Raw genomic sequence first — 22,369 nt, 5'->3', positions numbered from 1 at the left:
CCCTTCTGTCCTGCTGCGCTGCCTCTGCGAGTGAAACCTTTGCACCGTATAATCTGAAGACCACTCCTCTCTCAATACAGCCAGTTAACTGTGAGGAGGAACTCTATTTTATTTGATGAATGACTGCGTAAACAGAGAACCATCGCCATCGCACCAGTCTGAGGTGCCCTGTGATGCAACAGTCGAAAGGTCACAGAGTCCCAGTCCTTCTTATCCTCACATTTCTCTTGTTTGTGTAAGAGCCTTTCACATGGAACACAACTATAAGCATTTGGACTTGATTTAGTTTTGCAGATTCTTGCAGACTATAGCACTCATTTTTAGGATGTAAGACTTGTATGAACCACTGGATTAACTCCAATGCATGCTGATGAAACCTTAATGTGAACGATAGATTAGGGGCGTTTTCCTGAACTTTGACTCTGTTGATAAACACCTTCGGGAGGCCTATCTCCAAAACTCCCCCTGAAACTGGCTAGACCCAGAGCTGACAGAGCTGCAAAATAAATAAGCCCAGACGGTATAGGGGGCGGACTAGGCGGGGTGTTATTGGTTAACCTGGAGGGAAAAAAAACTCTACATGCAACATGTGTTGTTTGATAAAAGTTATGGTTCAGGAAAGGCTACGCTGAATTATTTATAACATATCTGTTAAGAGCAGCAACCGGCTGAATGATTTCCATTGTTACTGGTTAACAAAATCATTCAGCAACCAGCTGAGTGATTCTTAAAGAGAGGATTTAAAACATGCATGAAAAAGTCCATCGCCATGTCCTTTGCCCAAAAGTGACGTGCACAAAAGTCTTGTTTTTCAACCAAAAGGTACAAAGTCCAAGGACATTAAATTTACTGTCGTGCTGGATGAGTAAAAAACAAAGATTCTCACCACATTTTTGCCATTTTTGCTAGACAATGACTTTTGTTATAATTATGCGAAAGCTTCTTTGCACAAGATTAAGACGCACAAACCACCTGTTTTGTTGTGAGAGCTTCCTTTAAATGTACAACATATATAAAAGCGGCAGTCAGGCACCTCATATGGAGGTGAATGGATCATTGCCAGCCTTATCAGGCCGCTGTCTCGGGCCTCGCAGGCATTGGACGGAGATGTACGATGCAAGCTTATCTCTTCAGGCCTTTGCGGACGGTTTCAACTGTGAGGACACCATGAGTCAGATTGCGTCAGATGTTTTCAGGGTCACGCGAAGGAGACGAACACCTGGAGGATTCAGACCGATGAGACCAGGCTGCTTGTAAATTACTTAGAGTACATAGCGTTACATTGCACATGTGCCAAGAAAAAGGCAATTATGTGTTTGTGTTTCTTCAATAAAGTCTGACCTCCATTCCCCTGAACACCAAAGATGCACATCCAGGCGTTGGGTAAAATATTTAGATTAAGGGACTCTCATAGGACTTTGAATATTGTGTCTCAGTAATTTAAACCAGAACATGTGAGCAAGATGTGCTGTTGAGTTGTGACATCTATTGCAGCTATTCTTTACATTCAGACCAGGCTGCTTAACGGATAACAACGTATGCAAGTTTTTCTCCAAATGCTCATTTGGAGAAAAAATATTTGCATCCCTCACATTTTAAAATAACCCCTTTGATCGCTTTATGTGCAGAATTACGCTCCACAACTTAACCGAACTGTACAGCACAGCATGAATAGTTAATGTTCAACTGGAGATATGAATATAATCCATAAATAGGCACATAACTCTTTCTGTAACAGAAGCATGTCCCTGCTTTACCTGAACCGACTGCTGCCCGTACCGTCTGTATTGATCTGTGTTGCCCAATATCCAAACAGAGGTTTGTCAATTTTACATGAGTTTGGCACCAAAATGACATCCTCCCATATTCACCCAGCAGTATAAAGCTGGTGAGGGCCAGTCCCTCTGCACTCTTTGGGTAAAGGGGTTCGCTGTTACCAAGTGCTCAGTGCTTCAACTGAAACCGGGAAGAAGAGATGGCACCCGTCAAGAAGGTATATCAACCTTTACGCAGATGATACTGCATTTATATCACACTCTTCCTATTCTAGATTTGATTGATGCAAAGCTGTGCCAGGTATTTACTGTGGGGATTAAGGTGTTCATACGCTGTGCTGTCTTGATGACAATGTTGTCAGTGCAGGTTTTATGTGCAAGCGTGCATGTGGTTTGTGAAATAATCAGACGAAAGCGTCTGACTTTATCGTTCTCAGGACGATAACCGCTTTTATCTTTGCACCTTTGTACACGAATTAGAACATTTTCATCGCACACATTTGTCTATTTATCAGCTGCAAATTGCAACACATCTCTCGTTGTCAAACGCTCGTGCATTTTCTTTAAATCACACGCATGTTGTCTGTCTGTTGTTGGTCCCTATTTCCTGTTGTATTTGTACATATATTCAAGGGACAGTTCATGCCAAAGTAAAACATACACATTTTCACTTTATCTAGATAGTTTAAGTGTGAGTGTGCTAGTTTTGGATATCGCCTTTAGTGATGTCTAACTTCTCCACAATATATGGTACTTGGCTTGTGGTTCCCAAAAGCGCCAAATATATACATTTGAAAAACTCAGCAGAAATTTCTCTCCAGAAATCATGCTGAAATTACTCCATAGAGTTTGTAAGAACTATTTTATTTTAATTGTTGTTCCTTCGTGAAGCTAATCCCAACTGTGGGTCTGTGGATTACCTTGAGTAACCAGGTTTTTTTAATGGTCCCTTTAAGTACAAAAATGAGACACTGATAAACTACAAAATAAGTGAAGTTTTCGCTTCAATCTGCTGCCACAGAATATTCTTGATCGCCTGAATGCTGGCGAGGTGGTGATCGGAGATGGAGGCTTCGTGTTCGCGCTGGAGAAGAGAGGCTACGTGAAGGCCGGGCCCTGGACCCCCGAGGCCGCCGTCACACACCCTGAAGCAGGTAAGACTCAAACTCACGCTCACATGCGGTGTCTAAAACCACACGGAGGGAAGGTACACAAACCTGAAAGCTTCAAACGTGTGCGTTTCCATTAGTGCGGCAGCTGCACAGGGAGTTCCTCAGGGCCGGATCTAATGTCATGCAGACCTTCACCTTCTACGCCAGCGACGACAAACTGGAGAACAGGGGTCAGAACTTGAGACTCACTGTGAGTGGCCAACGATATCAGCCGGCATTTACAGAAAATACCGCTTTACCCCCGTACTGATTGTGGCCTTTTTCTCTCAGGGGGCAAAAATCAACGAGGCAGCCTGTGACCTGGCAAGGGAAGTCGCCAATGAGGGAGACGCAATGGTGGCCGGTGGCGTGTGTCAGACTCCGTCCTACCTGAGCTGCAAGAGCGAGGCCGAAGTGAAGGCCATCTTCAAGAAACAGCTGGACGTGTTCATGAAGAAGAACGTGGACTTCTTGATTGCCGAGGTGGATCCACTTACTCGTTTCCAAAGTCTTGTCGCTGTCAGAGCGGCTTCTTTCTGCAATAGAGCGGGTGAGCAGCGGTGACTGTTGTTGTTTCTCTCACTGCAGTACTTCGAGCACGTCGAGGAGGCCGTGTGGGCCGTGGAGGTGCTGAAGACCAGCGGGAAGCCCGTGGCGGCCTCCATGTGCATCGGACCGGAGGGAGACATGCATGGCGTCTCGCCCGGAGACTGCGCCGTCAGGCTGGTGAAAGCCGGTACGATGCTACCCCGTGTGTTTCTTTACTTGAGAGTCAGCTGCGCCGTCAGGTGTCGACGATAACCTTCTGTTCTCCAGGTGCGGAAATTGTGGGAGTCAACTGCCACTTTGACCCCATGACCTGCGTGAAAGCTGTGAAGATGATGAAGGAGGGAGTGGAGAAGGCCCGGCTGAAGGCTCACTACATGGTGCAGCCTCTGGCTTTCCACACCCCCGACTGCAACTGTCAGGGATTCATCGATCTGCCAGAATTCCCCTTCGGTATGCAAATACCGCGCTGCATTTTTCTTTTAAAAACATATAACATGACACCTTTGCATCCTCAAACATCCTCTGGCGGTTGTGCTGCATGCCACCGGTCACTAAAAACCACCACGGTTGTGGGATCTAATGTGTATAAATGTCTTATCAGGTCTGGAGCCCAGGATCCTGACCCGCTGGGACATGCACAAGTACGCCAGAGAGGCCTACAAGGTTGGCATCCGCTTCATCGGCGGCTGCTGTGGCTATGAGGCGTACCACATCAGAGCCATAGCAGAGGAGCTGGCCCCCGAGAGAGGGATCGTGGCCCCCGGCTCAGAGAAACATGGATTGTGGGGTGCTGGTCTGGAGATGCACACCAAGCCCTGGGTCAGAGCCAGGTAAACCAGACAAAAATATATAAAAGACTGAAATGCACAGGCGTTAATGAATAGTATGCATCTTTTCCTCTGTGTTTAACCCGTGTCTCTGCCCCCTTCAGGGCCCGTCGGGACTACTGGGAGAATTTGGCTCCTGCATCCGGTCGTCCCAAGTGCCCGTCCTTGTCCACGCCGGAGGGCTGGGGCGTGACCAAAGGCCACGCTGACCTGCTGCAGCACAAAGAGGCCACCAGCAGCCAGGAAATGAAGCACGTGCTGGAGATGCAGAAGAAGGCCAAGACCTCCGCATGAGGACGGAGGGAAGAAGTCTTTCCCGAGTTCAGTCTGGAGATGAAGAAACACTTGTAACAGCGATGCTCCACTCGTGGAGTATTACTCTGTAAACCCCAAACAATAAACCCGAGTGTGTCACCTAATCTGTCGTGTTGTCAGTGTGAAATGAGTGAAGAGATCTATGGATATGTCACACATTTTACTTGTGCATGATTTAGAAGGCACTCAGTCCTTGTTGGTGTGCTAAACGTGGCTTCTTCCCACTAGCGAGTAGGACTCGTCTAATCAGGGTCCAAAAAAAACTACCAGGAGGACAGACAAACACACCAACAGCCACAATTAACCGGGGCACTCACAATACTCTCATTCAGTAAAAGAGGGGAGGGGAACGAGTAAACATCGCAGTTGTGTAATTTTGCCCGCTGCCAATCAGAGAAGCTCCTACTTGGACCCCTCCCCTGCTTCAGATATACTTATAGTGATGTCCAGCTCCTCTCTAATGTTGCTTCAGCCTCTCAAAGTCTGATCAGTCGGGGGTCCACACAGCTGCAGGATTATGGCACCAACAAAGAAGGTATGTGTCAACTTTAGTCTCAAGGTGGTGAATGCATTCAGGATGTGGATGTATACAAGAAGTTATAGAAAGTGACTTGGAGACACATCCTGATTAAAACTCTTCTGGATGCCTCATTTTTCACCTTTCAGCTCATGACATAGATAATAATCTCTCATTACGAGTGACTCTGAAGTATTTATTCTTGAAATTAGTGGAGTTTTAGAGATTAGTTTCTCTTAATTGTTTGTTTTATTATTGCAGAAATTCCACAGCTTCTCATGTTTTTTGATAGGTGTGATTTGAGCAGAGGGTTCATGGCACTAGGTGGGGCTTTTCTTACGTTCAAATAAGTTAATCAATAAATATTTATAAAAATAAAAACATCTATAAATGAAAGCCAAGGGCCATGAATTTAGATTCAAATTTAAACTCATCACCTCAAGATTGAGTGTGGATGCAAATACATTTTGCAGACACATTCTCAAGTGTGATAAAAAACAAAGAAAGTCAAAGGATTCAGATTGAGATGACACTTTCACTACGAGAGACAAGCGCGTTGGAGTCAAAAGTTTCAGGTCGACCAGCGAATGGGAGCCGTGCAGCTGCTGTCGGGCGTGACATGCTGCTTCCTCGATGCCTCAGGGTCACTGAGAGAAAGTGTGTGTGTGTGTGTGTGTGTGAGTGGGGGGGGGGGGGGGTGGGGGTGACTGGACTTTGGAATCCACTATGCATGAGGCATGCTGCGTAGCTCTCTCACAGAGCCAGGTTAGACAGAGGTAGGGCCTGCAGGATGCTGCACGGGGGCCCGTACTCGAGCTGGCGGCGTCGGCTGCCGACGGACTTTTCCTCGGCCTCGGTGGCTCTTCTCCGAGCCTCGCTCACGCCGATCTGTTACCACAGGGAATCTTGGAGCGCCTCAACGCCGGGGAGGTGGTGATCGGAGACGGAGGCTTCGTGTTCGCCCTGGAGAAGAGGGGCTACGTGAAGGCCGGGCCCTGGACCCCAGAAGCCGCCGCGGAGCACCCCGAAGCAGGTGAGGACGAGCCGTCGCGCCGACTTCAACACTCGGTTTCCTCCCACGCGTCACAGTTTAGGTGGATCGGCTTGAGTGTTTCTGCCTCATCGTTTTTTTGGTTTGTTTGAATTCAGTGCGACAGCTGCACAGGGAGTTCCTGAGGGCCGGAGCCAATGTCATGCAGACCTTCACCTTCTACGCCAGCGACGACAAACTGGAGAACAGGGGCAACAAGCAATCCTTCACCGTGAGTCCCGTAGCACTAAGCACCACTTTCACAGGGATGAGCAGAACACAATGCAGGTCGCACTGAAAACTGAGTTCAAACGATTCTGGGCTTCTTTTTGCTCATCATTTTTATTTTCCTTTTCGTCCCGCAGGGAGCTCAGATCAACGAGGCCGCCTGCGATTTGGCCCGTGAGGTCGCCAACGAGGGCGACGCCCTGGTGGCCGGAGGCGTGTGCCAGACTCCGTCCTACCTGAGCTGCAAGAGCGAGACGGAGGTGAAGGGCATCTTAAAGAAACAGCTGGACGTGTTCATAAAGAAGAACGTGGACTTCCTGATTGCTGAGGTAAAAAAAAAATTCAAAAATCACTGAACCATAACGAAATTGATCCCTCATTTTTTTTGGCTTTTTTTTCGTGGTTGTCCATAAGTCTGAGATGTCTCTCTGTCCCGCAGTACTTTGAGCATGTCGAGGAGGCCGTGTGGGCCGTGGAGGTGCTGAAGGAGACGGGGAAGCCCGTGGCGGCTTCTATGTGCATCGGACCGCAGGGAGACATGCACGGCGTCTCCGCTGCAGAGTGCGCCGTCAGGCTGGTGAAAGCCGGTGGGTACAGTGTTTGTTTATTCCCCCGTGAGCACAACTCCTTGTTGTTGGATTCGAAGAGAAAAATGTAACTTTTAAAATGGTTCACATGAACTCATCTTATCCTCAAGGGCAAGAGTTTTGACCGGCAGACAGAGATAAGACATCTTTTTCGTGATCTACTGGTTTACAGGCTCACGTGCTGAAGCTGTTAATAATTTGCTGAATCCGGTCGCCGGCGCCAAAATGTTGAGCCTCATTGCTTTAAACCCAAACCACACAACCACAGTTGGCGCTGGCTCTTCCACCTGTTTGGTCTCCTCTGCTCATCAGTCACAGCTCACGCCGATGCATTTTCCCGCTGTAGGTGCGGAGATTGTGGGAGTCAACTGCCACTTTGACCCCCTGACCTGTGTGGAAGCTGTCAAGATGATGAAGGAGGGAGTGGAGAAGGCCGGGCTCAAGGCTCACTACATGGTGCAGCCTCTGGCATACCACACGCCCGACTGCAACTGTCAGGGATTCATCGATCTGCCAGAATTCCCCTTCGGTATGCAAATACCGCGCTGCATTTTTCTTTTAAAAACATATAACATGACACCTTTGCATACTCAAACATCCTCTGGCGGTTGTGCTGCATGCCACCGGTCACCAAAAGCCACCACGGTTGTGGGATCTAATGTGTATAAATGTCCTGTCAGGTCTGGAGCCCAGGATCCTGTCGCGCTGGGACATGCACAAGTACGCCAGAGAGGCCTACAATGCCGGCATCCGCTTCATTGGCGGCTGCTGTGGATTTGAGGCGTATCACATCAGGGCTGTCGCAGAGGAGCTGGCCACCGAGAGAGGGATCGTGGCCCCCGGCTCAGAGAAACATGGAATGTGGGGTGCCGGTCTGGAGATGCACACCAAGCCCTGGGTCAGAGCCAGGTCAGAGGAGGCTTTTGTTACTTAAAATACGCACCATAAAAATGTCTTCCAACACCAAGGAGTGCTAACTGGTGGTGACTCTTTGTCTCCTCTAGAGCCCGCCGCGACTACTGGGAGAACCTGAAGCCGGCCTCTGGCCGCCCCCTGTGTGCCTCCATGTCTACCCCCGACAGCTGGGGCGTCACCAAGGGCCACAATGATCTGATGCAGCAGAAAGAGGCCACCTCTCAGGACCAACTCAAGCAGCTGTTCGACAGGTCAAAGACCAACTGAGTCAACTGATCAGTTTGTTTAATAAAAGAACTAATAAAATATGAACTGGTCACTGGACTGAGAATATGTAGTTTTTTTGTTGCTGTGAATGGGAATATGTTTATCATCTGTAAATATGTGATGATCGTGACACCATGCAAACAAACATTTTATAACTCCTGTGCACGGACAACTAGACTCAACCGTGTCAAAAATGAGCAAAGCTTCAATGCATTGCTAAGTGATAATAATGTAATAATCAGGCCACATTGCGTCATATAATGAAAATAGCATTGAGGTTTGTAAAGCCGCTAATCTCACTTAAGCGTTGGAGATGAGCTTGTTTATGAAGGTAGAATTTCACTAAACATTTAAAGGCTTTTGAGAATGCTGCAATGAGTATTGTAATCCAGTAGATGGCGGTGGTGGGATATCATGACCGCACTGCAGTCAGGACCTCACATGGACTGGAATGGATCATTGCCAGTCTTATCTTATATGGTTTGTTGTTGTTTTTTTTGTGAAAGGAAACGATTGGAGAAAAGACTCAAGTTTTTTCTTCTTCTTCACATGGCTCTGCTCGTTGCCAGAGTATATACTTAAAATAAATAACACAAAGATAAACAATTCAAGCTTACTGTAATATTTTTTTTATTTTTATTATATTAGGTATTTTGGTGTATTTACCATGCTCATGATTCACTGTGTATACGCACATATTTACAACTGAATCCTACGCAGGGGGAGCAGCATGAATACAATACCGTAAATAACAAGAATTAATATATATATATATATATATATATATATATATATATATATATATATATATATATATATATATATATATATTCCTCCATTTGACAACACAGGCCAAAGCTATCCTTTATTATTTAAAAAGATTATGTGAATTTGGGACACACAAGTCCACCTTACAAGACAAAGCTTTATCATTTATATCACATTAGATGAATAAATAAATAAAAAAATGATCGTGAAAATAATCAGAAACAAATGTACGGCTTATGTCATCAGGGTCATTTTATGTTATATTAACCAGACAAAACTGACGTTATTGAAATGTAAGAAGCAGCATTTTCACCCATAACAATGCAGTAACTCCATGAATATTATATAGGGCCAAGATGATGAACTATATTTGGTTATATGTATTCTTTCTGCGGTAATCATAATAGTGTGATGTTTTTATACGTTTTTCTCCATCCTGTTATCTGTCATATGTATTCGCGATGCAGCTTCAGAGAGTCGTGCCTGGGCTTGACTGTGGGTTTTCTGCTGGTGACACATCTCTTTTTATAAACGATCTCTGCTGCCTTCGTCGTTGATTGGACGAGCCTTTTTTTTTTATAACGGCAGAGTGGGATCAGAGATAGGGTACGATATTTGTCTTTGCTATTAGCACAGTAGGCTTGTATCGGCATTTTAAGCCTCACATACACAATGTCAATTTTTTTTAAGTAACTTAAATGGCGAATAAAAGCCGTCGGAGCCTCATTTGACTTTGACTGGTTGAGCTTCACAGCGGATTAAGGTCTTTTTGTCTATTTTTGTATGCCCTTTTTTTGACAGGAGGCTAACTCACAACCCGGAATGACAAGGCTGGAGGATTTGACCTCGCAGGACAACCACTGGGTCAACATATCAGACGTCTGCTTCTCCAGAAAGGTAAAAAAAATTATATATATAGCGAGACATGTGATGGACCGTTACATAGATTACAGACTCAAAACTCCGCCATATTATTGACCTTCTAGCCAAAGAAGATTGTCATTGCTGTGTCGCCTAAATGGTATTGAATTTCTTTAATGGAGGCTTCAAGAGAGGCATCTTGTTCCCCTCCATCCCTCCGCACCGTTACCCAGACCCGCATCCTCTGGACCACTCTACGTGTTATAGTATAGTTGTGTAGGTGACAGTAACAGCAGCGCCATCTGGTGGTGTCTTCCTGCAGCTACAAGCAGCCGCTCTAACCCGGAAGTGAACCTGCGGGGGACGTCATGGGAAGCAAAGTCAGCTCCAAAATGGCAGCACCCGCCGCCCGAGTGATCCAGGTAACAGCGCTGCAGAATTTTCAGTTACAGACTGACCTCAAGTGTGTTAAAGTCGGATTGACGTTGAGAAGTACAGAACAACACGTCGTCTTTCTGTACTGTTTATACGCTTTTGTTTTTTTCTCAATGAGGCCATTTTCTTGGAGACAAATTCCGCCGTACCCTTGTTGATGTCCTTGTTTAACTTGTTGTGTGTCGTCATCAGTAGAAGAAGAAGATGAAGAAGACGTGATTGTGCACATTTGACGTTGTGTGAAGGGTTACTGTTGTTGGCTGATTTGCTAATAGTTCAGTGTGTCGTGGCTGTTAGCTGGAGTCCTGTCTGCTAGCTACTTTAGCTTAGCGGCAGATAACTTGGTACACAGATGATGTGGAGACCAGACAATAGCTGAGAGTTGGGACGGAAACTTCACTTTTTACGTCGCTCAGTGACAGACACTGCAACAGACAACAATACTGTATCCAATAGTTATGTGAATTAGGACTGCATCATATTTTGATTTCCCCTTTTTTTTTTTGGTTAGTTGTCTGAAAATAGTTTTTGCCTCATATTGGCATTGTATAAACTAAGATATATTAGTGGCGTTGATAACTGGATTCTGCTATTAAGCAGTGATCTTTTGCACTTGAGAAGCAACCTTTTTTATTGCCTTTTGTAACTTGAGCTGTTCAGCTGTCTGTGTATTGTTTTGTTGTTGTTGTCACTCTGATCGGTAGTTGCAGCAATACTATGAAGCTCTCCTGTCACAGTCTGAGGTCAACACTTCAATCACACTCAATAAAACTAACTTGTGCTTGTTTTTAGCTGCCCCCGTTTTGATGGCTCTGCTACTGAAATACTCACATGCACCAAGCTTTAAAAAAAGAGAGGAAACTGTTTTTGTTTTAGGGTTAACTTACACTCCTTAAGTTCACACAGTTGTTTACTTGTATGTGTGTCTGTTTGCAGGCTATCCGGCCTCATGCTCCTCTGATCAAGTTCCCCCAAAGACAGGATGTCCCACGGCCCAATGGTGAGCATGGACACAGTAAACGGGCGTCCGATAGCTCCTTGATGATCTCAATGATGGAACCCACCCTAAAAAACAGCTCTTGGGTGATGTCACTGATGCGTAACCCTCTTGTGTGTTTCATGGTGTAAAAAAACATTTGGTGTGGATTGAATGAATTTCGATCCAGAAAGTGAGCGTTTCCTCATCAATCAGTGACCTTTTTCTCCCCCCTCCTTTCCCTTTGCTAGTACAAGAGACGTTGAAATTGTTAGCGGTTAGCTCCCCACCACATAGCGCCCCGACGCCGGCTCCGTCACCAAGACCCCATGTACCTTTGACCCTGATTTCTGGCACGCCGGATTCGCTGGCCTCTATTCAGCTGCTCCCCGCGAGGTACCGCAGGAGACCGATGGCAGCGGAGGAAATGGACTACATCCAGGTGAGGGGGTCCGGCATCTTAAGACCCAACACTTAGCCGACAATGTTGGCCTTTTAAAAAGTTCCCGTGTGTTAGATTAGAACATAACCGTTGCCCTCGATGCAATATAAACCTGCGTGATGAAATAGTCTGGAAGGAACATTTTACAACTAGTTGCAAAAGGCTGGAGTGTCGCTATCGAGGAGCTTTTCTGTTACGTGATCAGTATTCCACTTTCTCTCTCCACAGCGCGGTGGACCAGAATGACGCGACTCGATCACTGCAACCAAAGTCCTCCTCCGCGTGAGATCAGTCGGTGTCTTAACTGTCCGTCAGCACAACCTATTGTCACGAGACATGTAGAATAAAATATTGCATAAAGCCAGTTAAAATGTACACACAGATTTTTTTTCCTTTTCTTTTAAATGTTAAATCCTAATTGAATTTTCAGTTCATACTAAAGCGACATCTTCATTGTTTCACACACAGCGAAGCTGTAAGAGCTTTATTTACTGCTACTATTCCAAACAGCTTTTCAGATTTATACATCTTGCCATATATACATATATAATATATATTTTGTTGTGCTTCACAATGCCATCACCTAAAAGCCAGTCATGAAGCTCTGCTACAGAGAAATTAATAAGGTGCATTTCACTGCAACACAAAACAAATGTTTGTTTTAACCGAAAATGGCCGAAGAGACGCTGGATATGAAGTTGCAATCGTTTGGAGTGGAATGGTGTGGAGTTCATGTGAACGTCTGCTGGATTTTAAATGATTAAAATAATATATTATGTTTGGTTTGTGGCGTTGTTATCGTGCTTGATGTGAACACCGCAGGCACACGACGAGGACATGTTCAGGGTTCACGTTCAGGGGATTTTATTGTCGTCACCGCCGCTGGCATGCGCTATATGGCAAAAACATTAACAACATCGACATTTCACAACAGTGCAGTATGACCCCGTGCTCTTCCTAACTGTGAGATCCGGTACAGCTGTTCAGCACTCCCGATGAATATTGGCACAAGTAGCACAGCCGCGACCGAGAGGCGGACGAACGCTTCGGCCGCCCGACCGGCAGGACGTCGCCTCAAGTCCCCGCCGGGGCCCCGAGTGGAGCGCTCAGTTTTAATGTTCGTCTCCTCTAGCCAAGAATGAAACACGCATGAGAAAACTATTCTGCCTTAGTACGAGTACACGTCTGCCCTTTTGGCAACAAAAAAAAAAAATTAAACACATGAATGCCGTTATAGAACAATTCATGGCTTTACAAAAATACCTCTGTTTGCTCAAAACCCATCATCACACACGACCTGTGAACTCTATGGAGAGGAAAGTGCAGTATATTCAGAGATTAATATTAACACCGACAGCAACTGCCAAGTCACAAATGGGCACAACACGAGAACAAACACTGAGGTATGCACTGGATTACTCTGATTACTTTGGGGGAGGGGCTAGAATATTCTGTCCTGTCATGATCATAAACGGCAGCCGTGTTGCTGAGGAACATTTCTGGGTTTTGATAACTGGATATAGGTATGTTGTTTTGGGGAGGGGGGGTTGCAAACGCCGGACTAAACATCGCACTTGGAAATGCAGGCGAAGCGCTCGATGCTGGGCGAGAAAGGGACTCCCCCGTCAATTGCTCTGCTCGTCGTCCAGCTCCTCGAAGGCCGGCAGGAAGTCGGCGATGGAGTCCACCACGTAGTCGGGCACGAAGCTGTGGTTGGCGGCCAGCTCGCTGTCCCTGTACTCCTCGGCCTCCCCGAGCTGAGACACGCCGGTGAGGGTGAGCATGGTGTCCAGGCCGCAGTTGGCGCCGAACAGCATGTCCGTCTCCAGGCGGTCCCCGATCATCAGGCACTGGGCGGGTTCCACGCCACTGAACTGGCTGGAGATGCACTCAAACATGAAGCGGCTGGGCTTGCCGATCACGGTGGCCTTGCGGCCCGAGGACACCTCCAGGGCCGCGGTGAGGGACCCAGAACCTTCGGGGAGGGGGAAGACGATACAAAAAAGGTTAAAGCAGAGTGAATCACATCCTCTCCTCTAACCTCCAAGTCTCATTCGGTGTACCACCTGGGTAGCGATTGGGTCCTCTACTGTAATAAAAGCTGCAGCATGTGCGCGGTCGCGTGCTCTGTGAATGGTGGCGCCCGGAAGAAAGGCTCAATTCAGCCACGGCTAATCCACCCGGTTGTGTTCTAGACAAAATAAATGTTCACCGCAGCAGAGATGCAGCGAGAAGTCAGCAGGTTAACGTTCGGTTCCTGCTGGAGATGAACAGAGGACGTCTATTATAGGAAGCCATCAATGTGTACACTGCAACATAAATCCTCTGTTCAACCCACTCTGCAATAATTATTACAATCTTTGAATTGGACCACTTTGCTGCTCTAATCCTACCAATTTCCCTTCTTTGGAACTAATAAAGGAGTTTTTATTTGATCTTAAAGTGCTTTAACTAATAACTTTGACTGTAGTCGGCTGTATGAGTTTCGACTCGTCCGAGAACTTTGCTATTTTTGAATGAACAAGACCTCACTTGCGATGTTTTGGGAAAGGAAAACAGAATATTTTTTGCCTACTTATTATCCAATCACGTCCCTTTATATCTCTCCACATTGGTGCACGTTACACCAGAGTTCATTAAGAATCAAAATATTTTGTATTTGAGTTGGATTTGACTGTAAAACTGATTTAAATATAATGAAAATAAATATGGGCAATTAACCCTGGGACACTCGATGAAACTGGAGAGTTATTATCATCGTGGGAACTATTTCTGTCTGTGCACATCATATAATTAGTAACAGGGAAATATAATAACGCATTAATTTAACTCTCATATTGACACGGTTTGCAGTGTGCATGTGTGAAACATCTCACCGCCTGCAGCCTCCAGCTCGAGCTGACCTCTCGGGCCTGCGCCCAAGTCAGTAAAATCTATACATGGTTGGTTACGCACGCACAGCTCCACCACCACCACCACCATTACCTGGCAGTATCCTTCCGCCCGACAGAGGGTGCCAGGGGTCGTTGTCGGTGGCCAGGAACAGACAGTCCGGGTCCCGCAGGTAGCACGAGGCTTTGGCCAGTTTGAGAAAAGTCAGTTTGTCGTCGTGTCCCACCAGCACCGCCTTGACGTCCGCGGCCAGGGCGCAGTCGTAGATGGTGGCGCCCGGCTCGTCCGCCTCCTCCACGCAGGGGACGCCGGCCCCCTGCAGCTCCCTGCGCAGGCCGTCGCAGCCCATGACGAACACCTGGCCGCGGACCTTGACCACGTCGCGCAGGTAGAGAGCCGAGCAGTACGACGAGCTGAAGATCTGCTCCAGCATCACGTCGGTGAAGCCCAGCCGGTAGAACTTGTGCACGTAATTCTCCCGGGGCCTGGTGCAGTTGTTGGTGACGAACACGACGTTTTTGCCGTGCCGTATGAGCGAGCTCACCACCTTGGCGGCGCCCGTTATCGCCTTCTCCCCGTGCCATATGACCCCGTCGCAGTCGAAGAGAATGAAGTCCTTCGCCTCGAGCAGATTTCTGATCTGCGGACCTCGGATTTTCTGGCAGCCTTTGAAGCCAAAGGCGCCTGCCATTCCGGCTTTTTCCTCGGTTTCCTCCGTGTTTCACCTGCTAGTGGCGCCCCATGTCGACGGCTGCTGGTGCATAATGTGCTTGACGACCGCGGGGTGTAAAAAAAAAAAACGGGACGGAAAACAAATCGATGGTCAATCAAATCACATTGCAGGGTCCTTGGTGCGGTTACAGAGCGACAACGGGCTACATAAACATTGACGTTAAGCCACGCCCACGGTGTCCACGCGGACCAATCAAACGGCAGCGCTTCAACCAATCAGACGCGTGTGTGTCACAAGCTATTTTATAAGCAACGTCCACGTAAAAATTGCATTACGTGACATTGTATTTGATGTTTTTTAATGTATATAAACGCTAAATAACTACGCCGAATAAACATATATAGTTGTAGAAGCTGTACTGAGATATTTTGCTTAAAAACAAGTAGAAAGGAGCCACCTATACTGAAACTACTCTGTTAAGTAAAAACATAAAGTACGCATTATGCACAATGGCCCGTCTAAGAGTGTTGCATATTACTGGAGTGTTATTGTTTAGGCAATAAACAGCATTATAAGCCTATAGCTAATTCAGATTCAGAGCTAATTTCAATAAATGTGTGTCTATGAAAATGCATGTTTTATAGGATTTTCAAATTTCCGTATTCTTGCCTATAACATCCTATCTTATCAATGTTATAGCAATAACAGAATTGTGGTGGAAGAAGTACAGTATTTCACTCAAAGAGCGGAGCAAAAATAATGAATTAGTTTAAATAATATGTTTTAGTTCATCATACATTGAGTTGCCGGTTTATTATTATCATGACACCTTGCTTAAAAACAACGATGCAACAATGCGTCACTAAATCCTACCTTCATGAAGATTGTCATGTTTAATGTTTTTCCGTTTTCAAGATGCATTTCTAATATTTCACCAATCTATATGAATGTGAATATTTAAATAAATATCCTTATTGTTTCTACTGATGAGTATTTCTAGAATCAAGCTTAATTTTGGACCACTCTCACTCTTTTCCAGTCTTTTTCTTAGGTCACTAGATGGCGCTCTAACCCACCAACAACACAGATGTGAGCTCCAATGCACCATACACACCCTCTAAAGTCCAAACAACCAGCTCCTCCCTTCATTCATTATTACTAAGACACAGATCATCAAAACATGACAAGCGTGCCACCGAGTATCTACTTTTAATGCCAGCTACAGGTTTGTTGGAAACCTGTGGAAACCTTTTCCACGCATTTGTACCAAATTGATTGGTTGTATACGGCATGAATCACATTTATCATTCAGCAAAAATATATTTTTAAAAAGTAGAAAATATAAATATATCATTTGCTTTTCCGGACAAATAATATACCATTAGATTCTTTTGCTATTGACCTTGATGTTTCTCGTCCCTGCCCCTCATCCGTGTTGTTCAGCTCTGCTCTGATTGGACCAACTCAAGAGCAGATTGATTCTCAGTGTCGAGTGCATTTGTGGCAAAAATCTAAAATCAGTGAGCGGAAATCAAAATGTCGCAGAGTTAAAATTGTCGGGCGTTTTAAATACCACTTCTGCTTGATTCAAGGACACAACCATCACACCAACTTCTCCTTTTTCTCCACCTCGTGATGCAATTATAACAATGTTTTTTTTTTAAAATCATTTTTAATCTTGCTTGTCACTGCAGGAAACTGGAAGTATAAATAAAATAAATGATTGCAGTTCCAACTTAAGCCAAAATATGAATAGCACAATTCTAAATTAAATGCAGTTAAGGTATTGAGTCTACCACTTTTTATTCAATGGGATTCGGACCATCATTTCTCTCTGCTTTGTTTCTGTTTCTTCTCTCTGTGACTTTCCTCTGTTCCATTTTGCATCTTCTGCTTCACTAAAGTTTCCTTTTATCCACGGACTCCGTTTTCCTTCCCCGTCATGCTTTGGCCGCTTTGCCCCGTTTGTTTTGGATTGCGTGCGAGACAGAGGAAGACTCACTGGCACCTGCAACTGCCAGCCAAACAGACAAATGAAATGCAGGGAAAGGAATGAACGAATGGACAGCTGAATGGACAGAGAACAAGCCCTCCTAATTGGTCATTATTTCCTTGCTAATCTATATTTTCTTCCCTGCTAACCCCCAACACAGATGTGAGGAGTGGGAAGGAGAACAGAATGGGTGGTGGTGGTGGTGGTGGTGCGGGTGGGGGGTCCTGCTCGGCCTGCTCCGCTCTCTACTGTGGCTTGAGCGCTGACCGTGAAACATCGCTGTTCGCTTTTGTGTCTTGTTTAGGAAAGGGGAAGCAGACTCAGTGGAAACCAGCCGCGGAGGGTGTGGGGGTCAGAGTTGAGACTCGCAGGTGGTGATTAATTGAAGAGCCAGCGGACCATAACGCCGGCCCCAAACACACACACATGCGCACACATGCATGCACACACTTCGCAGGTAGAGCGTACTCATGAGAATCACGATATGTCTTATGACCGTGAACTCGACAAGCAAAGCAGCACACGATAACGATCGCGCCCCCCAAAAGCACAGAAGCGGAGCTCAGTCGGGGCGTTTGTGCCACGGCCGCCTGCGGCACGGCCGGGTCAAAGCAGCACAGAGCTGTTAGGACAGTGTGGCGCTGCAGCACAAAACGAGACGTCTGGCAGACACGGTGGCGCTGGGAGGGCGGAGGTCAGGCCACTTGGCGTTGGGGCCGTTCCACTGACATGGAACTGGGAAATACAGTCAGGGAAAACCTTTGCTGGGTCCAAGAAAAAAGGCTGATAATGAAAAGCAAAGTTGAGCAACAGAAGTATTGGCATAATCTTTGCACAACTTATGTTGAAACCATATTTAAACTTTTGGTAATTGTCTGCTTTGCAAGTTTCTCTTTGATAATCAAAGGGACTATTCTCAAAGCAAAGCCAGTGTCTCATGTGTCAGTTATGTAATCTATTTATTTAAAGTTAAGTTCGGATTAACAGTTACAAACATTGGCACTATTGTAGGGGAGCCAGAATTATTTATTTTTCTCCTATCGTTACAGAATTTGAGTCGAAGATAAACGACTAACACGACACTGAGGTGTCCATCTGAAGTTTTTTACCAGAGGAAATGCTGAGTACACAACGGCTATTGCATCTTTTTGTGTTTGCCCCGGCACTTCCTGTTCTTACAGCAAGTCCAGCAGAGAACTACGGGTCCCAGCAGCCCCAGGGAGAGGAGAAGCACCAAGTCCAACAGGTATTTCTGGTACCACGGTTGCGTCAGTGAAGCCGGCCTTAAATGAGCTCCGCCCCCGCTGCGTAGGATGTGCTCCACCCACTGGGTGAGCCGGAGGGCCGGCGGGACCGGGTGAGACTTGTGGATCCTGCTCAGGGACAAAGCTGACGACTTGAACCTGGAAAACGGAGAAACAATTGGGGGAAAAGAAGAGAAGCGCAAGGTCACGGACATCTCTGCGCTCTCCTTTGGCGTCACGGATGTCCGTCCACGTACCTGACGTCCCGCGTGAGCATTTGAATGGTGGAGCTGAGCAGTTCCCTGGTGATGTCTGTGGGGTTGATGGTGAGGCCGAGTCCCTTCGCTTCAGCCCTCACCACATTATCAAACTGGTCCCCAAACAGAGGGATTCCCAGCACAGGGACGGCGTGGTACACTGCCTGGAACAGGCTGTTTTGCCCCCCGTGGGTGATGAAGACGCGCGCTCTTTTGTGGCCTGCGTTATAAATGGGAAATGGAGAAAATGGAGGAAGTACAGACTGATAAATTGCGGTATTTCTTTAGACATGAAGAGGATGAGAGGGGAGAATGGCAGTGCATCAGGGATCCACTCTCTGTCTGCCACAGTGCACACTTCTTGTAACATCCGTAATGGCCTTTTACTGTACCCCGTCTTTATGTTGGTGCAGGACAAGAGAGGCAGACTGTTCCTACCCAGCAGGTCATTGAGAGGCAGCCAGTCCATGAGCCTGAGATTGGGAGGTCTGTCCAGGTGAGACGGCCATCGCTCATTGTCATACCTGCAGGCAAAAACACCGCGGGTTAGAGGAACATCCTGACATTCATTGAAAATTTGACTTTTTGCGATATATTTTATGCAAGGTCTTTTTCTCCCTTCGAGCTATGTATTTTCAAAAAAATCGAGATGCATGTCCACAGTGCCTGTGTGAATCGTGTCATGTGTTTACCTCCACAGAACCCCCTGAGGGATCCTAGAGAAGCCAGCTACCAGCTCCACAAGGAGGGGGTCCACAGAGACCGAGGAGACCATCGATCCCAGAGTCACGACGACAAAACCCGCCTCTCCGAAATTGGAGATCCACAACTCAAGATCCTGGGCGACAGGGGAAACGCATGAAGGTTGAGTAACGAGAGCATGAGCGGAAAAAAAACAAACTCACTGATGTGATAGGATAAGCTCAACGAGAAGAAGAGACCTGCTCCGGAGGCTTCGCTGGTTTGTTCAGCAGACCTCCCACCAGCATGGTGTAGGGCATGAGAGGCTGGGGGAACTCCAGGGAGAAGTCGGTGTTGAAGGCCCACAGCTCAGCTCCTTGATGCAGCTCCTCCAGGCCGCCGGGGGGGGAGCCCGACTCGAGGTGGCGCTCGGCTACGTCCCTAAAAGTCGACCATACAAGTTCCTGGCCTTTCAACACAAGACATATTAAAGAAAAAAGTTATGGTAATACTCTTAATTAATCTCAAATCAGATTGGATTATGATCACTAATGTATTGTCAGTGGGTATTAGCTAAACCACATACTGGCTTGTCTTTGATTACCAGCTGACGGCAATACAAGGAAATAGATAACATATCGGTCCAGAGATAGATCAAGCATATTTCAAATGAGAGAAGAATGAGAGTTGAGAAGAAATATAGTGCTCCTTTAGAATAATAATATGTCTAGGGGGCTTTTACAGTGTAGACCGAAGACGTGTGTTGTTAAGTCAGATATTTAGCTATGTGTTCTTACCTATGGGAGCCAAGAGAAAATAAATTAGGTTTTTTGCTCGAGCCAAAAGGTTCATTTGGTCGGACAGCTGGGAGCCAAAGACTGGGATGTAGGAGACTGGACTGGGGAGAGCGACGGACAGAGGACCGTTCAGAGTGCTGGGATAGAAAGCTACGTACTGGATACCTGGAGAAAATCAAGAGCAGAGTGTATGGGACTGCTGTAGATTTATTTATCGCTGTTGATTGATTTCAGTGAATAAAACACAAAAAAACAGGCTCACAATTAGTTTGAATTTGCATATAATAAAAACCTGAAAAAATTATTGTGGGAAGGTATTGATGGACAGAAAACAAATGTGGAAATTTAAAGCACGATGGTGATTATGTCACGTACCGAGTTTGCGTGCCAGGATGAAGGAGCAGGGGTTGAACGCATCGAGGACGGCGATGTCGTAGCGCTCCCTCTGGAGGAACGTTATCATCTCCGTGTCGCCCAGCAGCCTGTCGCACTGATAGGACAGGTGCCCCATGAAGTTCAGGAAGTTGTTAAAGTTGTCCCTGGGAGAAAGAGAAAGGAGGGGAAAATGAAGAGAAAGACAAACTAGAGAGGCAAAGGGGAGTCTAATACAGAAAGTCAAAAACAGATAAATTGAGCATCGTGCCAGGATGAATTCAAAATTCTGGCGGTCAACCAGACTCCAGATGAAAAACAAAAGAGCGTGTTTCTTCAAACGTGATTCAATCGATGTAACCTGAGTCTGCCCGATACCTTCCCAGCATGAACTGCGTCTGTTGCTCCAGGAACCAGCCGTTGTATTCCTCGATGTATTTCTCTCCTAAGGACCAGGTGCTCGTCTGGTAACTGTCTGCACGGCCGGCATAGGACAATCCTGGGAGAATTCGACCGGAAATTAAAGTAATTTACATTAAAGATTAAAGGAGAAATGATGAGAGGGAAAGTTTTGGAAGCGTGTATTTTCTGCACGTGTTAATGTTTGTGTGTGTGCGGTTGACCTGTAATAACAGGGTTTCCCAGTTGCAGGAGCATGCGGACGTCATGGCCGTGCTGGTGCAGGTTGTGAGAAATTTCATCTAATAACAAGTAGTGGCTTCCTCCTGGAGGGGAGAAGACGTGAATTAGCATTTTATAAATGTAAACTTCACCTTTTACTGCATTTTCCTCGCCCACCAGTCTGACAAAAGGTATTATTCTTTATTCTTCACATATTTTTGAACAAATATTCACAATGAATGGTTCTTTTACTACGAGCAAAAGGACACTTTAACGATCACTTTTTCCACTACTCACCAATTAGACAGACGGTCATGATTTTGGCAGACTGAAGCACTGGAAGAGCCAGAAGAGAAAACATCCAAAATACAATCCCCATGTTGTTGTGAGAGTTCCACACACTGTTCTGCAGCCAAAGTCCTCCAAAAATAGTCCTCCAATTCCAAAATAAACTGCAATGAAAACCTTGTTTCGTGAACTGGATTTTTTAAAGAAAAGCTCACTAATACAGTGATAACGTGAGTAACTGGTGCGGGAGTTGGATCCAGACAAATGAGGAATTTCCCACAAGATATTAGCAGGAAGGAAAACGCAGGATTACCAACGAGAAACTGATAAAAAAAAAATCCTCTTTTCAGTGCCCCGCATTAAATCTTGAAAGTCTTCTTTTTGAGCTTGTGTCCGTTTGAGCCGTCAAGATTATTTTTTACTGGTTGCAGTGTCGAGTTGACACGGCTGGTTAAAACAAAAACAAATCCTTGTTCAAGCTACCTAGAATGTGTAACGCATGCTTTGTCACGCAAAACAAATGCAAAGGCACGGATTTATTCCTTTTCATTCAGGAGGCTTTTCGACGCGAGTCCGCCAGTATGAATCTCTCTATGTGGCACATGTGAGCAGCTCACGAGTCAGACACTAAGAGGTCCGAGAGCCTCGGACCCGCACTGATCCTTAGAAGGGAGGGACGGGAGAGAGAAGGGAGGTGGGTCAGAGGGGAGGCTCCCCAAGCCCTCGTTTGTATCAAATTAGACAAATGGAAATGTTACCGGAGTTTCACTCTCTCAAGGCTGCGTGCACATTAACTGGTGGACAGAGCAGCTTCCGGGACGTATCGCTGCTGAATGGACTGTCGCAGAGTTGCGGTTGCCCTGGCAGGCTGTTGCTGGCAAGTCAGGCTTGACATGTAGGTTATCCTG

General features: G+C 46.2%; 5 protein-coding genes across 5 annotated transcripts; 3 read left to right on the top strand and 2 right to left on the bottom strand.

Moving 5' to 3' along the window:
- The first annotated feature begins 1,919 nt into the window (after window positions 1-1,919).
- Window positions 1,920-4,721, top strand: LOC137805389 (betaine--homocysteine S-methyltransferase 1-like). The gene is made up of 8 exons (XM_068605286.1): window positions 1,920-1,993; window positions 2,797-2,929; window positions 3,025-3,137; window positions 3,218-3,409; window positions 3,515-3,662; window positions 3,743-3,925; window positions 4,077-4,305; window positions 4,407-4,721. Exons 1-8 carry the CDS (start codon window positions 1,976-1,978, stop codon window positions 4,594-4,596), a joined length of 1,206 nt encoding a protein of 401 aa, XP_068461387.1. The 5' UTR covers window positions 1,920-1,975; the 3' UTR covers window positions 4,597-4,721.
- A 413-nt stretch (window positions 4,722-5,134) lies between these two features.
- Window positions 5,135-8,161, top strand: LOC137805226 (betaine--homocysteine S-methyltransferase 1-like). The gene is made up of 8 exons (XM_068605033.1): window positions 5,135-5,152; window positions 6,035-6,167; window positions 6,284-6,396; window positions 6,530-6,721; window positions 6,832-6,979; window positions 7,326-7,508; window positions 7,660-7,888; window positions 7,984-8,161. The coding sequence occupies exons 1-8, from the start codon at window positions 5,135-5,137 to the stop codon at window positions 8,159-8,161; spliced, it is 1,194 nt and encodes a 397-aa protein (XP_068461134.1).
- Window positions 8,162-9,518: 1,357 nt separating this feature from the next.
- On the top strand, window positions 9,519-12,428 carry kgd4 (alpha-ketoglutarate dehydrogenase subunit 4). Its single transcript, XM_068566576.1, has 6 exons — window positions 9,519-9,535; window positions 9,731-9,826; window positions 10,113-10,212; window positions 11,162-11,225; window positions 11,453-11,643; window positions 11,872-12,428. The coding sequence occupies exons 3-6, from the start codon at window positions 10,159-10,161 to the stop codon at window positions 11,887-11,889; spliced, it is 327 nt and encodes a 108-aa protein (XP_068422677.1). The 5' UTR covers window positions 9,519-9,535; window positions 9,731-9,826; window positions 10,113-10,158; the 3' UTR covers window positions 11,890-12,428.
- On the bottom strand, window positions 12,174-15,438 carry pdxp (pyridoxal (pyridoxine, vitamin B6) phosphatase). The gene is made up of 2 exons (XM_068566575.1): window positions 14,629-15,438; window positions 12,174-13,618 (listed from the first exon to the last, which is right to left on the bottom strand). Exons 1-2 carry the CDS (start codon window positions 15,224-15,226, stop codon window positions 13,269-13,271), a joined length of 948 nt encoding a protein of 315 aa, XP_068422676.1. The 5' UTR covers window positions 15,227-15,438; the 3' UTR covers window positions 12,174-13,268.
- A 2,704-nt stretch (window positions 15,439-18,142) lies between these two features.
- On the bottom strand, window positions 18,143-22,356 carry LOC137805225 (UDP-glucuronosyltransferase 3A1-like). The gene is given in 12 exon segments (XM_068605032.1): window positions 18,143-18,604; window positions 18,703-18,922; window positions 19,141-19,226; window positions 19,395-19,540; window positions 19,644-19,852; window positions 20,181-20,345; window positions 20,556-20,719; window positions 20,931-21,051; window positions 21,176-21,277; window positions 21,471-21,561; window positions 21,564-21,625; window positions 22,257-22,356. Coding segments are annotated over 12 exon segments (1,734 nt in total). The 3' UTR covers window positions 18,143-18,336.
- Window positions 22,357-22,369: the final 13 nt, after the last annotated feature.

Source organism: Clinocottus analis, unplaced genomic scaffold (genome assembly GCF_023055335.1).
Source record: "Clinocottus analis isolate CAN_PGR_092001 unplaced genomic scaffold, fCliAna1.0.p SCAF_7, whole genome shotgun sequence".
Lineage (NCBI taxonomy): Eukaryota > Metazoa > Chordata > Actinopteri > Perciformes > Cottidae > Clinocottus > Clinocottus analis.
This window is presented reverse-complemented; position numbering and strand designations above follow the sequence as displayed.